This window comes from Pleurodeles waltl, chromosome 1_2 (assembly GCF_031143425.1).
Source record: "Pleurodeles waltl isolate 20211129_DDA chromosome 1_2, aPleWal1.hap1.20221129, whole genome shotgun sequence".
Lineage (NCBI taxonomy): Eukaryota > Metazoa > Chordata > Amphibia > Caudata > Salamandridae > Pleurodeles > Pleurodeles waltl.
This window is the reverse complement of record NC_090437.1, coordinates 507,889,815-507,907,666: the sequence shown is the minus strand read 5'-3', so window position 1 is coordinate 507,907,666 and position 17,852 is coordinate 507,889,815. Positions and strand designations below refer to the sequence as shown.

The 17,852-nt window shown below is 47.3% G+C and overlaps 1 protein-coding gene across 5 annotated transcripts in view; it reads right to left on the bottom strand.

Moving 5' to 3' along the window:
- CENPE (centromere protein E) overlaps positions 1 to 17,852 on the bottom strand; it is a 1,295,748-nt gene that overhangs the window by 1,036,411 nt on the left and 241,485 nt on the right. For all 5 annotated transcript variants that reach the window (XM_069241483.1, XM_069241500.1, XM_069241509.1 and 2 more), the window contains one exon: positions 15,058 to 15,198. In XM_069241483.1, coding sequence (XP_069097584.1) covers positions 15,058 to 15,198 — 141 coding nt within the window. The remainder of the gene's footprint in view (positions 1 to 15,057; positions 15,199 to 17,852) is intronic.

Genomic DNA, 17,852 nt, shown 5'->3' with positions numbered 1-17,852 from the left:
GCAGCATGTATTATGTGACCCTGGGGACCCCTCACTCAGCACATGCACACTGCCTGGCAGCTTGTGTGTGCTGGTGGAAAGAAAAGAAAGTCGACATGGCACTCCCCTCAGGGTGCCCTGTCCCTAAACCACTGCCTGTGGCATAGGTAACTCACTAGCAGGCCTTGCAGCCCAAAGGCAGGCTGAACTATACCACAGGTGAGGGTATAGCTGCATGAGCAACATGCCCCTACAGCGTCCAAGTCTATTCTTAGGCATTTTAAGTGCAGGATAGTCATACTGAGTATATGGTCTGAGAGCCTGTCAGTTACGACCTCCACAGTTCCATAATGGCTACACTGAATACTGGGAAGTTTGGTATCAAACTTCTCAGCACAATAAATCCATTCAAATAATCACAAAACAGTAATTAAATAAAACACAGGAAACAGTTTAAAACTCCAAAACCAATTTATAAAAATAGATTCTATTTTTATCTTTAAAATGACGCCAAAACGAACATCGGATAAGGGAAACCGGAGATATAAATTTTTAAAGAATTAATGCTTTCTAGCGCATAGAAGCAACTAGCGCTCAAAGGGTTTAAAAAGGTCACACTTGAAAGGAACAAAGCCCAGAGTTCAGGCCACCCACAAGGTAACACTGTCACACTTACTTTCAGACGTGTTTGATTCAGGAAAGTAGTCCACAGCACCAGCCAAGGGTTCTGAGGCTCTGGGACTACAACTCCCACAATGCAACTCTTCAACTTAATGAGTTGCTCCAAACGTCTGCAAACTTCTGGATCGTCTTCCAGAGGGCCTTTTTGTGTCCTTGAAATGTCCACAACTTGATCCAAGGTTCCAGAAGCTCTGAGTTGCTCCTTGGGAGTTGGGACTAAAATTCCCAGAATGCACCTGGTCAGAATCCTCAAATAGCCACTGGACGCCGGTCAGCTGGGCTCATCTTGCAGGACTTGATGCAGGGGACTCTGGGCAGCTCCTTTGTACATGTACCAAACAGGGAGTCCCTTCCTGAAGCAGGAGAAGACAGATAATGTCCTTTTAGCGGTGAAGCCCAAGTGTGCAGCCCCCCAGACTGCAGTGTCCAGGAGCAGGTCAGGGGGCCAGAAGGGCAGTCCTTCTCCTGTAGTTCTTACTTGTTGGAATCTGATAAGGATCTGAGGTGCGGGTGCAGGTCTGCCAGTTTTATCCTTGCTCCTGGGTGAAAAGCAGGGGGGTCCTGATTCTCCAATCAGGTGCAGGGTGCTTCCCCCTGTGATGACCACTTCCTGGGAAGTGTGGCAAAAATCAATCCCAAAAATCCTAAACACACCCCTCACCTAATCTAATGAAGGGGGCACCTAATTGTATGGGTTTGCAGGATGTGAGGGTGTTGCTGGATTGCTCCAAATGTCCTTCTCTGCCTTTGAAGACCAGTTTGGCAGCCCTCCCCCTTCCTGCTTCACCATCTCTTGAGGGGAGATCTCCTCCCACAGGCACATTTCTGTGTGGAGCCAGGCCACTTTACACCTCATCAAGGCAGCCTGCCCAGGCTGCCAGAGGCTGGCCAATAAGAGCGCAGCAGCAAAAACACTGCAGGGCTGAAGTTGGCAACTTTTCAGGTAAAGTTTAAAACTCTTTACCTGAACAAGTTATATTAAATCCAACAACTGGAAGTTGTGGGAGTTATTTTAACAATTAATTTGATACCAAACATCTGGTATCTGTTACTTAAGGGGACTTTTAAAATAAAGTCTTCCCATTCTAGCCTATGGAGGCCATTCACTACAATGAGGGGAAAAACAAATTTGGCTGATTTACCTCACCAGGGCTTATAAAACTATTTTTATAAGGTCCCTGCTTATAGTTACATGGCACCTAGCCCTAGAGGCACATAGGGCACACTGTAGGGGTGAAATATGTAAAAAAAAAAAAAAAAAAAAAAAAAAAAAAAAAAAAAGGTAGTTTAAGACTTTGGAACTACTTTTAATTCCAAAGTCGAACTTGCATATAACTTTAATTTAAAAGCAGCCAGCAAGGCAGGCCTGCCTTTAAAATGACACTGGGCACCTACGTAGTGCACCTATGGGGGCACTACCTATGATGGTGTCCCTAAACCTCCATGCCCTGTCATATACTAGGGACTTATAGGTAGGTTGACTTAGCCAATTATAATTAGCCTAATCTGCATACTGATTTTACACAGAGGACAGGCCCTGGAACTGGTTAGCAGTACCCAGGGCACCATCAGAGTCTAGAAAACACCAGCAAAAAGTGGAAAATGGGGGCAAAAAGTTAGGGGGCCTCTGCAATCAGCCCTGTTCTCTCACAATGGTTAATTCCCAAGTGGCAATAAATGACGCCTTCTATACATATTACCGGTCATTATACTTGCCCCCTCCTCCTGCACCTGTAGAGCAAATGGCTGATTTCCTGCTGTCCACCCCACAGAGACGCCTGCTGATCGAGCAGGAAGACGCAATGGATGGCCTAATTAGTATGGAGGAGATTCGTCTGGCGCTGTCACAGATGGCCCGCAGTAAGGCGCCTGGCTCAGATGGCTTATGAGTAGAATACTTGACATCCCAAGCTGCTCACCTCCTGCGGCCATTACAACAGCTGTATAACGAACCATACGACTGGATGTAATTGCCAGATTCAATGTGTGAAGCTCTAATAGTGGTACTCCCAAAACATGGCAGAGACCCTCTTGATGTTCGATCATATCGTCCCCTCTCCTTGCTCAACTCAGAATGCAAATTATTGGGGAAAATTTTAGCCAACAGACTCCTCCCCTTTTTTTTAATCATGTCTGATCCACAAAGACCAATCAGAGAGCATACCCGGCAGAAACACCTTTCAAAACATTAGGAGACTACTTCGTATAATACACAATAACAACCCTAAGGGAGCAGTAGCCCTGTCACTAGACATCGAAAAGGCCTTTGATACGCTGAGCTGGGATGTTCTTGTAGGCACACTAGAAGCTATGGTATTCGGCACAGGATACATCAAATGGATCAAAACGCTGTATGGTAAACCCACAGCCCGCATTAAAACAGGGCAGGTTATCTCTGAGTCATTCCCAGTAGGTAGGGGCACCAGACAGGGCTGCCCTCTGTCTCCCTTATTATTCGCAATACCCATGGATCCACTGGCTGTCAAATTACACATGCAGGCACAATTATGGGGCATCCCGGAACTCAACATGCATCACATTATTTCTTTGTATGCGGATGACGCTCTGATATATCTACAAGATCATGCTGCATCCATGGCTGGGGGTAATGGCAGCACTTGACACCTTCGCAGCCATTTCTGGCCTCCAGGTCCACTGGTCCAAATCTTGCATCTCCCCTCTCTCTCCCATACCACTAGAGCTTCACTTGGCTTTACCAGACTACCAACTACCATGGTGCCACTCCACCTTTAAGTATTTTAGCATACAGATAGATCACTCCGTGGACAATCTTAGAGAAGGCAATATAGACAGGGTGCTTCATTCTGTCCACAGCTCCTTATTTTGGGTGGTTCTCCCTCTGTCACCTATGGGACGTTGTAGGAAGTTGGCTCTTTATATACTATTTTAAAGTAAGAAATAGTGTGCACAGAGTCCAAGGGTTCCCCTTAGAGGTAAGATAGTGGCAAAATTAGATAATTCTAATGCTCTATTTTGTGGTAGTGTGGTCGAGCAGTAGGCTTATCAGAGGCTAGTGTTAAGCATTTGTTGTACACACACAGGCAATAAATGAGGAACGCACACAGACTTACTCCAGGCCAATAGGTTTTTATATTGAAAAATATATTTTCTTAGTTTATTTTAAGAACCACAGGTTCAAGATTTACAGTAAACACTTTAATGTAAGGTACTTCACTTAGATACTTTAGGAACTTTGTATAAAAGCAATATCATATACAGTCTTTGTAAAAATGGCAATAAGCTATTTTAAAAGGGGACAGTGCAAAAATCAACACTTCCTGGGGGAGGTAATTAAAAGGTTACATTAGGAGGTAAGTAAAACACTTACAAGTCTCAGTTCTGGGGCATAGGCAGCCCACCGCTGGGGGTTCAAATCTCGGGACAGCCACCACCTGGGCTAGGCAGATGGTCGCCTGGGGGTCACTCCTGCTTTGAATTTCAGTTCCTTCAGGTCCTGGGGGCTGTGGATGCAGTGCTGGTTCCAGGCGTCGGGTCCCTTGTTACAGGCAGTTGCGGTCAGGGGGAGCCTCTGGATCCTCTGCAGGCGTTGCTGTGGGAGCTGGGGGCATCATCTCTGGTTACTCACGGGCTCACAGTCACCAGGGAGTCATCCCTGAGGTGTTGGTTCCCTGAATCGCGAGTTGGGGACGTCGGTGCAGAGTGAGAAGTCTCATGCTTCCGGCAGGAAACGTTCAGTCTTTGGAAGTTGCTTCTTTGTTGCAAAGAAGTAGCTGGTTTTGAATAGGGCCGCTGTTCACATGAGTTTCTTGATACTTTAGTCCAGGGCAGTCCTCTGAGGCTTCAGAGGTCACTGGTCCCTGTCGGATGCATCGCTGGTACAGGCGAAGTTGGAGACAGGCTGGTAGGGCTGGGGCCAAAGCAGTTGTCTTCCTCCTTCTCAGCAGGCTTGTAAGTCAGCAGTCCTGGTCCCTTCAGGTTGCAGGAATCTAGTTTCCTAGGTTCAGGGGAGCCCCTAAATACTGAATATAGGGGTGTGTTTAGGTCTGGGAGGGCAGAAGCCAATGGCTACAGTCTTTGAGGGTGGCTACACCCTCTTTGTGCCTCCTCCCTGTGGGGAGGGGGGCACATCCCTAATCCTATTGGGGGAATCCTCCAAACTCAAGATGGAGGATTTCTCAAGGCAGGGGTCACCTCAGATCAGGACACCTTAGGGGCTCCTCCTTGTTTTTCCTCATTATCTCCTCCAGCCTTGCCGCCAAAAGTGTGGGCAATGGCCAGAGGGGAGGGCATCTCCATTAGCTGGGATGCCCTGGGGTGCTGTAACAAAAGGGGTGAGCCTTTGAGGCTCACCGCCAGGTGTTACAGTTCCTGCAGGGGGAGGTGAGAAGCACCTCCACCTAGTACAGGCTTTGTTCCTGGCCACAGAGTGACAAAGGCACACTCCCCATGTGGCCAGCAACATGTCTGGTGTGTGGCAGGCTGGCAGAAGCTGGTCAGCCTACACTAGAAGTCGGGTTGGTATTCAGGGGGCATCTCTAAGATGCCCTCTGGGTGTATGTTACAATAAATTGCACCCTGGCATCAGTGTGCATTTATTGCGCTGAGAAGTTTGATATCAAACTTCCCAGTTTTCAGTGTAGCCATTATGGAACTGTGGAGTTCATGTTTGACAAACACCCAGAACATAAACTCTTATGGCTACCCTGCACTTACAGTATCTAAGGTTTTGCTTAGACACTGTAGGGGCATAGTGCTCTTGCACATATGCCCTCACCTGTGGTATAGTGCACCCTGCCTTAGGGCTGTAAGGCCTGCTAGAGGGGTGACCTACTTATGCCACAGGCAGTGTTATGTTGGCATGGCACTCTGAGGGGAGTGCCATGTCGACTTAGCCATTTTCTCCCCACCAGCACACACAAGCTGTGAGGCAGTGTGCATGTGCTGAGTGAGGGGTCCCCAGGGTGGCATAAGACATGCTGCAGCCCTTAGAGACCTTCCCTGGCATCAGGGCCCTTGGTAGCTTGGGTACCAGTTACAAGGGACTTACCCGAGTGCCAGGGTTGTGCCAATTGTGGAGACAAAGGTACAGTTTAGGGAAAGAACACTGGTGCTGGGGCCTGGTTAGCAGGGTCCCAGCACACTTTCAATCAAAACTTAGCATCAGCAAAGGCAAAAAGTTAGGGTGTAACCATGCCAAGGAGGCATTTCCTTCCAGACGTGTAGCCATTGCAAAAATGCTCATCCTCCCGAGATTGTTATATTATTTTATGGCACTCCCGATATCCTTGCCTCGTTCATTCTTCAAGACCCTGCAGTCAATAATGACTGACTTATGGGGGAAGGACAGACGTACAGTAGCACTGTCCATAACACAATACCCACAAAAAGAGGGAGGATTGGGCATGCCAAATCTTGAACTGTATTACGCGGCCGCCCAACTGCAGTGGCCGGCCTCATGGCTTAGCAAGACCCCCCTTGGCAGAGCGGACAGTGATAATGGAATCACTAGTGCCGTTTGATACTAGCTTAACTATTAGGCAGATCGTATTGCCCACAGCACGGGTCCATTTTGCTCGATGTTGCCAAATTGCGCTGTTAGAGATACGTCCAAAGCAGAAGCTCCATGGTGCCATACTCTCCTTTGCTTCCATTTATACAACTACCTGGTGCCGAAGTACTGACAGAGCATCATGACATGCGTTATTGGGCTGGCGAATGCGGGGAAATATTATCTGGGCTCTACACTGAGATCCTTTGGTGAACTTATGGAAACTGTGTGAATTCGCGCTGGTGCCTTCCTAACATACTGTGCAATTAAACACCTGCTAGATATCATGTGGGAACAAGGTAAGGCTGAACCGCAAGAATCACAACTACTCACTTTGATCCTTTCAGTTGGTAACACAAGAGGCACGCTATCAAGGATATACTCAACACTGTTGGCTGGGGTCTGCTGTGCCCTAAAGCCCATTGGGATGAGGCACTCCCTTTCCCCCCGTCCCAAAACGCCTGGTCAGCGGCACCATCGGCAGTCAAAAATGTTTCTCGCAACACTAGACTTCGTTACACTCAGTTTAATTACATACACCACTCCCATTTATCCCCATCCCGCATAAAACGGATATACCCAGGATCTGACTCGGTGTGGCCCAGATACGCGGCGCCAGCAGAGGATTTTTATCATATGGTGTGGAATCCCAAAACCACGGCCTGGCAGCGTATCACCGACACCATAGCCGACATCACTGATCATACTCTGAACATGGAACCTGGGTCTTGTCTGCTGGGCCTGCGCCGTCGTGCCAAAGGGGACAAACAACTACATAAATGTATCGATCTGACCTTCATAGTGTATAAACGCTTGATAGCAACGCATGGGAAAGTTCCACAAGCCCCAGGATATGCCAGTTGGCTGCGTGACTTATTACAATGCTCACATGCAGAGGCTCAAGCGCTACGCCAGTTACAATACAAAGGGCTAATCCAGGGAGGTTCTGAAATATGGGATGCTTTCATTGTTAGCATAGAGGCTAAGAGCAATGTATACCAACCATGAGCCCCATGAATACTACATGACACTGAATACACAAGACTCCCCTACCTGGAGATTACTCGCGCCTCACCGATGACAGCCTGTACATTTTACCCGCCATACACTGTAATGTGGCCGTGCACATCACGTACATGGGACACTAATTAAGATGCGTCCCGCTTGTAAATGGTCTGCCTACTTCAAAGTTTGGGTCACTCCCAATTGACTAACCAACCCCAGGTATCTGGTAGCTAGGCTGTCCCCAGTCCATGGGCATCTACATTACCATATCCCCTTATACTAGACATGGGTATATCAATCCGCCCCACACGTTATACAACCTATACAAAGGATATTACTGTGACGCAGTTTATAGTTCAAGTATATTTCCACAGTACAATGATATGCATATTGCACTATATAGGTTCATAACTGTGCTAATATCTGATCCGCTCTAATAGATGAATGTACTGATTTTTTTTCTTTTCTTACGATTAATAAACAGATGTAAAAAAAGAAAAAAAGAAAAAGCAACCATCCTTAAGAGGACTCCCGCCTCACTCCAGAAGCAGGAGTCCAAAAATACTCTGCACCCGAAGCCCCTGGCCGGTGTCCAGAGGCACCAACCAGCTAGAGAGGACCCCCAGGCGATTTCGACCAAGTATCGACCCTGGGATGACCTCTCCACTCCTCCATGACGTTGCATGCAGAGGGAATCCTGAGGACCACCCCCTGACCACGACTGTTCGGGACAAAGATATCTGACGCCTGGAGAAGCACTGCACCTGCTGCCCCCAGACTCAAGATAAACCAACCACCGGTGACCCAGTTGCAAGTATTACTATGCAGAGTACCTTTCATTCAAATGAATCTTGCGGTTCTAGAAATAAATTAAGAAAGAATATTTTTCGATGTAAAAACCTATTGGTCTGGAGTTAAGTCACTGAGTGTGTATTTTCACTTATTGCTTGTATGTGTATAACAAATGCTTAGCACTACCCTCTGATAAGCCTAACTGCTGACCACACTATCACAAATAGAGCACTAGTATTAAATATTACTGCCTGTCAAGCCTTTTGGGGAACCCCTGGACTCTGAGCACACTATATAATTTTGATATAGTATACACAGAGCCAGCTTAGCTTCTCTCCAATGGTGGATGTAGTATCATGAGTGGAGTGATCTGGATTATGTCCCCAAAGGACCCTTGCACTTGCTTCCATTGCTTGTCTAGCCACTCTTGGAGTGGGTGCATATGAAGGAGACAGGGAGAAAATAGGTTTATACAAGATGACATCATTCCTATCAATGATTTATAGCATCAAACTGAAAGACTTGTCTTGTTGAACTTGTTTCGCTAGGGTGATTAGTTTCTTCTGCCTGCCCAGCATTGGGTAGGCTTTGGTTTGTGCAGTGTCTAATATAGCACCCAGGAAGGCTATCCTTATCGATGGTTGGAGCAGTGACTTCTCTTGGTTGAGAGTAAGGCCTAAGTCCTTAAAAAGGAGTAAGGTTGCTCTGACAGACCTCTGTGTCAAATAGATGTCGGGAGATTTTACTAACCAGTCATACAGATAGGAAAAAATTTGGTGCAGCTTGCGTCTTAGGCAAGCTGCAACCAGGCCCAGACATTTGATAAAGATCCAGGGTGCGTACTTGAGTCCAAAAGGGAAAGACCTTGAACTGAAAATACCTTCTGACTACCATGAATCTTAGGACTTTCTGTGGCTTGGGTGAATGAGTATATGGAAGTATCCGTCTTGAAGGTCTGGTGGAGACATAGTCCACTCTGTTGAGGAGCTGCAAGATGTCCCTTCAATCTGACCATGCAAAATTTTTGCTTTTTTAGGTATATGTTTAGCTCCCTTAAGTCTAGGATTGGTCTACACAAACTAGACATTTTTCGAATCAAGAAGAAGCAGGAGTAGAAGCCTCTCCCCATTTGGGAATAGGGAACAACTTCTATTGCTCCTTTGCTTAACATGATTTCCACTTCTAAGTTCAGCAGACTCCAATGTTTTTGTTGCACCCGGGAAGGTGGTGTCACTGGGGGCATCTGTATGAACTCTAGGAGATGGCCAAATTGTATTATATCTAGTACCCAATTGTCCTTGGTTATTTGATGCCAACCAACGATGAAGGTGGTGTTTCAGCGTTCCTTAAAAGGTCGATGGGAAAGAACAAGAGGTAGCCAGGGTTTGAAGCCAGTCATTGCCTACGGGAGGCTTCCTTTGTTTGCCTTACGGGTTTTCCTCTGTGAGGAGGTCTGCTGTATGCCAGTGGGGGCGGTTGCCTTTGCGGATATTGGGGCCTGGCGGTGTGGAAGGTGGTGGAGTAAGATGAATACCTATACTGCTGGTATCCTCCACAAAATGAAGGTTGCCCTCTGCCCTTGGCTCAATGAAAAGGCACTTTCCTATACTGTAGATTGCCTAGTGATTTGGCGGTATCCGTGTCTGACTATCGCTTGAAGCGAATCATCAACATACTTCCTGAATAGTGCTTCTCCATCATAGAGAAGATCTAAAAATTTTGTTTGGACCTCAGGTCGGACATTAGTGGCCTTAAGCCACCCTTGATGCCTCAAAACTGCTGATCCAGCTAGTAGTCTAAAGCCCATGGCGGCGATGACGAGTGCACAGTCGTTCATCTCCATTAGTACCTTCTCCCTTCTTAGTCTACCTAGGTATTCTCCGGGAGTTCTTCCAAACACTGAGTTATGTCCGGCCATAGTTGCCTATTGTATCTGCCAAGGAGCGCTAGGGAATTTGCAGCTCGTACCACAATAGCAGACATTGAGGAGAATCGCTTCCCTATGTTATAGAGACGCATCCCTTCTTTATCTGACGGCATGGTTAAAGGTGTCGAAAGGTTTCTAGAGCGCTGTTGCACCGCCTGTGAGATGACAGAGTCCAGCTTTGGATGACCCGTTAGGCAGGCAGGAGCGTCATCCGTTAACTTGTACTTGTTATCCATCTTAGCTAACACCACGGGTATTGTTGCAGGGTTATGCATTATCTTTAACCCTTGATTCCAAGCATGGTCAATTATTGGAATAGCTCTGACCGTTTACCTGTGAGTTTTTTTAAAAAATCATACAGGAATCAGTCCTGCTGAGTTGCAGGCATTGGTAAATCAAAGCATGTGGCCCCCCTTTACAGCAGGTTGTGAAAACCACCTATATCCTCAAGGGGAGATTCTACTAAAGGTGGGCCAGGAGTTGCAGGCGCTGGTATTCTATATTCATCCCACTTACCTTGTAGTGTATGGATCTCACCCCCTTCACCTTCTTCGTCCGACGAAGTTTGTATTTGTGTGGGGACAGTCTGGGGTGAACCTCCTGGTTGAGAAGGATGTAATACCTGTGACTGATGAAAATGCTGGGGGGTTGATGGAATTGTGGAAATTGTTGCTGTTGCACAGATGCAGGTACTGTTGGAAAACGCTCCCTATAATCTGCCAACATAGCTTGTAAATCCGACACTAAACTGGAAGGTAGACATACCAGTTCTTGCTGCTGCTGCCGGTGTGGCTGTTCATAGTACTGCTAGTCACAGTATGAATCATCATATGAGTATGCCTGACATTTGACATTAACTGGGAAGGGCTTCTACCCACCCCATATACCTCTTCCTCGGAATCATCCTCATCCAATATGTGTGATGGCAATAGTGTCAACACTTTACTTGGAGATGTGAGGGATGGGGTCAAACTAGGTCTTGAAATGTTTTTAAGCTCAATCTGTCTAGTCGACGTGTAAAGAGGCAATGTAGAGAGTCTTTGTTGGTGTTTCCTTGATTGCCAACGAGAGGTGAGTCACTGTTATCTACGGCAGCGTTGTCGACTGAAGTGTCATTGATGGTGTCAGTGAAGTCGTTAACAGGTGCTCTGTCTAGTGTCAACAGGAGGATAGTCGACGAGGTGCACAGCAAAGGAGACTGTACTTGCGGCGACAAAATGGGGCACACCATCGACGAGGATGAGAAGACAGTCGACAAGGACTGTTGAGGCTGCCGTCGATGGAGATGGTGAGGACAGTTGAGGTCACAGTTGATACATGAGCAGTCTACGAAGATACTGTCGACGATGGTGCCTTTGACGGTACAGACGCTGGTTTTTTGTGTGTTTTTTTTTTTTTTTAACTTCGACTTAACCTGCAGATGCAGCGTTGGGGGCTCAGAGAGGGTTTTCTTATTACATTTAACAGGGCATCTGACCCCCTTGATTTCTCCAACTGTCAAAAATGTTTCTTTGAAGGGCAACAGGTTTTTGAGGAACCCTCAGATGACTTTTTAAGTGCCATTTTTGGAGGTTCCTTAGTGGCAGTTGATTTCTCACTATGTCTCTTCACAGGTGTCTTGGTGACAGGATGATGCACTGTCATCGTCAGAGACCGGATTGTCCCTAGATTTCCACTTTTTTAGCCAGAGAAGGGGACCCTCTGTCTTTTAATGTTTTAGTAGAAAATGTTCTACATACCTTAGTCTCTGGTCTTATGGTTAGTATAGAGACAGTATATGCAGTACTCATGTGGGTCATCAACATGGAGCCTCTTCTTCATGCAGGTAGCACAGGATCTAAAAAGCCCCTTTCTAGGTCTCTCTGACATGGTTTTGAGTTTGAAGCACCCACTTGAAGACAATTTATAACAAAATGGGTGTGTGTGTGTGGGTGGGTGGAGGGGGGGGGGGTCAGGGTAGGATACATATCTGTCACCATGTGAGGGACATTTCTTTCCTAACACCTACATATGCCACCTGGTGTGTTTACCCAACAGGATGCAGGAGACCCTCAGTCTCAGTAGCCTCAGAGTCAACCTCACTGAAAACTAGGACCGAAGCTGAAAGATTGGTTCATAGCCTGAATGTTCTGAAACCAAACTATCCTGAATGGCTCGAATGAACGGGGGAGTACGAGAAGGAGTCAGGTGTGACTTTGGCACGTTGATAGTAAATCTCAAATATGACATGAGTTTCGCTGTCAGGAGGTGGCTGACTAGTTGTACGGAAATGCCTCCTTGGCATGTTTACCCCCTGACGTTTTGCCTTTTGTTGATGCCAGTTATGATTGACAGTGTGCTGGGACCCTGCTAACCAGCCCCTAGCACCAGTGTTTTTTCCCTAAACTGTACATTTGCTCCCACAATTGGCACAGTCCTGGCACCAAGATAAGTCCCTTGTAAATGGTACCCCTGGTACCAAAGGCCCTGATGTCAGGGAAGGTCTCTAAGGGCTGCAGCATGTCTTATGTCACCCTGGCAACCCCTCACTCAGCACATGCACACTGCCTCACAGCTTGAGTGTGCTGGTGGGGAGAAAATGGCTAAGTCGACATGGCACTCCCCTCAGAGTGCCATGCCAACCTCATACTGCTTGTGGCATAGGTAAGTCACTCCTTTAGCAGGCCTTACAGCACTAAGGCAGGGTGCCCTATACCACAGGTTAGGGCATATGTGCATGAGCACTATGCCCCTACAGTGTCTAAGCAAAACCTTAGACATTTTAACTGCAGGGTAGCCATAAAGAGTATATGGTCTGTGAGTTTGACAAACACGAACTCCACATATCCATAATGGCTACACTGAAATCTGGGAAGTTTGGTATCAAACTTCTCAGCACAATAAATGCACATTGATGCCAGTGTGGGATTTATTGTAAAATGCACCCAGAGGGCATCTTAGAGATGCCCCCTGAACACCAGTCCAACTCCTAGTGCTAGGCTGACCAGTTTCTGCCAGCCTGCCACAACCAGACGAGTTTCTGGCCACATGGGGAGAGTGCCTTCGTCACTCTGTGGCCAGGAACAAAGCCTGTACTGGGTGGAGGTGCTTCTCACCTCCCCCTGCAGGAACTGTAACACCTGGCGGTGAGCCTCAAAGGCTCATGCCTTTTGTTACAGCACCCCAGGGCATCCCAGCTAGTGGAGATGCCCGCCCCTCCAGCCACTGCCCCCACTTTTGGCGGCAAGGCTGGAGGAGATAATTAGAAAAACAAGCATTTGCAATGAAACTGGTCTCGCGTTTGCTCATGTTAGAGCTGATCGCGTTGTAAACTCCTAACCGGACTTTTCAGCTATCGGCAAAAGTGCTTTTATGTACGTAACCCGAAAAAGTGCAATTAACTGTGTAAAGTGCTCGACTTCTGTCAAGCAAAATCGCGCTAGGACAATAGAGAAAAAGTAGTCCACGATCCGACAGAAAACAGCGAGCCTCGCATGTTTTCTGTACTTGGTCGCTGCGCTCTAGGAGGGCTAACCACGGAAAAGGCATGACGTGTGCATGCCTTCCACTAATGAAAGCAAGCAGATTTTACTAGGCAAGCCCACCAACCAATCAAACACACTGACGTGACGTCGACAGGGCTCTGAGCCTTTTCTAATAACTAAAGCGCCTCGTTGCGATACGCATGCGTGAGCGCATGCAACGCAGGCTCGAACTTAACAAGGAGAAGCCACCCACTAGTCAGGACAGCCTCTAAGGTGTCCTGAGATGAGATGACCCCTGCCTTTAGAAATCCTCCATTTTGAGATTGGAGGATTTAACCAATAGGCTTAGGGATGTGCCTCCCCCTCCCCCCTTCAGGAAGGAGGCACAAAGAGGGTATAGCCACCCTCCAGCACAGTAGCCATTGGCTACTGCACTCCTGACCTAAACACACCCCTAAATCTAGTATTTAGGTGCGACCCAGGAAATCAGATTCCTGCAACTTACAACAAGAAGGACTGCTGACCTGAAATCCCTGCAGAGATGATGGAGACGACAACTGCTTTGGCCCCAGCCCTACCGGCCTGTCTCCAGACTCAAAGAACCTGCACAGTGACACATCCGACAGGGACCAGCGACCTCTGAAGCCTCGGGGGACTGCCCTGAACCCGAAGGACCAAGAAACTCCTGAGAACAGCGGCATGTTCAAAAACAGCAACAACTTTGCAACTTTCTAACAACTTTCAAAGAACTCACTCTTCCCGCCGGAAGCGTGAGACTTCTCACACTGCACCCGACACCCCTGGCTCGAGCACCAGAGAACCAACACTGCAGAGAGGACTCCCAGGCAACTGCGACCTCGTGAGTAAACTGAGATGACCCCCCTACACCCCCACAGCGACGCATGCAGACAGGATCCAGAGGCTCCCGATGACCACGACTGCCTGGAACAAAGAACCCAACGCCTGGACCAACCACTGCACCCACAGCCCCCAGGAACAGAAGGAGCCAAACTCCAGTGCAGGAGTGACCAGCAGGCGACCGTCTGCCTAGCCCAGTCAGTGGCTGGCTTGAGAAGCCCCCCTGTGCCCTGCCTGCACTGCTAGAGTGACCCCCGGGTCCCTCCAATGATTCCTATTGAAAACCCGACACCTGCTGAGGACACAGCATCTGGCTGCCCCCGTGCCGCTGAGGGTAATAAATAAATTAATAATTGGCCTGGAATTAAGTCTTTGAGTGTGCGCTCCTCATTTATTGCCTGTGTGTACAACAAATGCTTAACACTACCCTCTGATAAGCCTACTGCTCGACCACACTACCACAAAAATAGAGGATTAGAATTATCTAATTTTGCCATTATCTTACCTCTAAGGGGAACGCTTGAACTCTGTGCACACCATCTCTTACTTTGAGATCGTATATACAGAGCCAACTTCCTACATTAGTGCCTCTGGCAAGCCTGCCTTCAACAGCCAGTAATCAACACTGGAACTTCTGATGTATGGGCCGTGGAAGGTGCTGTGGTGTGAAAAGGAAGGGTAGGTCTCTCTATATACAGTATTATTAGAAATGCCACTACAAGATAGTACTACAACAACAATCGTTGAGGAGAACAAATGTTTTTAACTTTCTCAGCCTTGCAAAAAAAACTCTACAAGAAAAACAATGTTTGAAGGCTTACCATGGAGACAGACATATCTATATTTCGAACTTTCTTCTGTAGTTTTTCAACAAGCTTTTCCAACTCAGCAATTTGATTTTCCTTCTCATTCAGTAGTTTTGTCTTGGCTGTCAGTTCGTTTGACTTGGCATCCAGATCAAGCTAAGAATTAAGAAATGTAGGTCAGGTCATTTTGTGTTTCAATTTTACAAACAATACAGACTACCCAGAAGCAAAACCAACTATACAAATCTATTTACTAATTTGTTCATTCTATTTTTCAAATCTGGAATTTAGAGATTACCGTATGACTGAACTACATTCATGCACATCTGTCAAATACAGGACTTAAATGTAGGAAAGTGCCCCTTTCGGCATGGTTGCCAGTGTGGAATGTATTGTACAATGCCCAAAGAGGGCATCTTAGGGATGCCCCCAGTATTTTATCCAACCCTTTTGTGCAGGACTGGCCAGTCTGTGCCAGCCTGCCACTGAAACAGACTGTTTCTGATCCCATGGGGTTAGAACCTTTGTGCTCCCTGGGCACCAGAAACAAAGCATGCTCTGGGTGGACGTGCTTCAAACCTTGCCCTGCAGGAACTGTAACACTTGGTGGTGAGCCTCAAAGGACAGGTCTATCATTACAGTGCCCCAGGGTACTCCAGCTAGTGGAGATGCCATCCCCTGGACCTAGCTCCACTTTTTACAGCGGGTCCGGCAGGAAATTTAGGAAAAACAATGAGGAGTGACCACTATCTGGGACCACCCCCAAGGTGTCCAGGGCTTAAGTGACCCAACCCCTCCTTGCAGAATCCGCCATCTTGGTTTAGAGGAGAGGGACCAATAGGGATAGGAATGTCTCTCCCCCCCCCCCTCCCTTTAAGGGAGTGGGCACAGGAAGGGTGAAGCCACCCTCAGGGACATTAGCCATTGGCTACTGCCCTCTGACTCCTCTAACACCTCTAAATCTAGTATTTAGGGGCACCCCTTAACCTTACTCACCAGATACCTGGTGACCTCAAGATGATAGAAAAAAGAAGGAATGCCAAGCCGACCCCAGCAGTGAAGACTCCAGACTACAACTGACTTGGCTCCAGCCCTACTGGCCTGTCTGCAGCATCCAGAGTCTCCAGCTACAAAAAGGTGACGCATCCTGCAGGGCCAGCGACATCTACAAACCCCCAGAGGACTGCCTGCCCAGCAGAGGACCAAGAACTGAGGACAGCATCCCTGTCCAGAAGAAACCTCCAAAAGGGATCCAGAACCATCTGAGACCAGGTGACCCACTGGTCTATAGACTGTCCCCAGGCGACTCCAACCTCAAGTCCACCCTGGGTTGACCCTTTCTTGCCAACACAACACCTGCAGCCTGAATATAGAGGTCCCGGGCCTAATCGCTGCACCCACAGCCCCCTGGCTTTGGGGAATGTGACAGACAGTCCAGCGAGCACCTCAATACCTGTCCAGCCTTTGGTTTCCCTGAACCGACCCCCTGGACCCAGCTCGCAGCATTTTTTGTGACCACCCCTCCTGCCCCCCATCTCCCCTCCCTCCCTCAGGGTCCCCCTATTGAAAAGCATTGGGTGCCTATTTCTGTGTTTGCAATCTGCACCTGGCAAATCCTGAGCCGCTGAGGGGGGGGTGTTTGGTGGGAACCTGTGGCCCCTGCCCTGGAGCCTAAGGGTACTTGCCAGCAATCTGATTTCTACCAAGCACTCCCAGTCCTCTTAGGATTCCACTGAAACCCAATGCCAACTTTGACCTCTGGACTCAGCAGGCCCAGTGTTGCTGTTGGTGCACTTTTGGGCTCAGCCTAAACATTGACCTGTGGTCATCCTAACCTCCAAAGACTGGAACCGCAAGTCGAGTACTTACCTGTTAACTGTGCTAACACTGCCCATCACTCCTCCCCCTCCCCCTCACCCCCGTACTCTATTGACTCCTATGAAAAATTGCAGTGTTTTGAAACTGAAAAGTCTTACTTGTAAACTGCTTTACCTGCAAAAGCCAAACAAAGTACATTTGATATATATGCTTGATACCTATTTAAAACTGTACTTACACCTCCAACAAAGACCTTCTGGTTCTAGTAATAAAGTACAATGTATATATTTGCTATACAAAACAATTGTCCTGAAGTTAGTCACTGAGCGTGTGCCTCATTTCTTGACTGTGTACACAAAAAATGCTTTGCACTACCCGCTGATAAGCCTAACTGCTCAACCACACTACCACAAAAGAGTATTCGTATTATCTACTTTAGCCTCTGTTAAGCCTCTGGGGAATCCCTGGACCATGTGCACACCATACCTCTTCTTGGTATAGTATATACAGAGCCAGCTTCCTACCTTACATGCACTGTCAAAATAGACCTGCTTTATTTATTTTAGAACCATCTGATGTTTGGGTCCTAAAGAACTGTACACAAAGAGCAAATCAATTTTTGATAAACCTGGGAGTCCCCCATTGAAATTTAAAGAAACCAATGAATGTTCTTTCAGCTAGACTAAATGTGTTTATTACATTGAATAAAATTAATACGGGTTACTTAAAGTGCTTAGAAACTACAGTAGTAAGCAATAAAGTTATAAATAAAAAAATTAATGATATATCCCAGTGAACGACTCTCCTCTTGACCCATTGATAAGGAGTTCTTCTGCATGAACTTACAATATTGATAAATGCTTTGCACCAAGTGTAACGTAAAAAGCTGGGGATTCTAAGATTCTTCGTCGACTGTGGCGTCATTGATGAACGCATGGATATTTTTAACAGTTGACAGCTTTAACGTTGAAGCTACTGTTGACGAGGTCGTC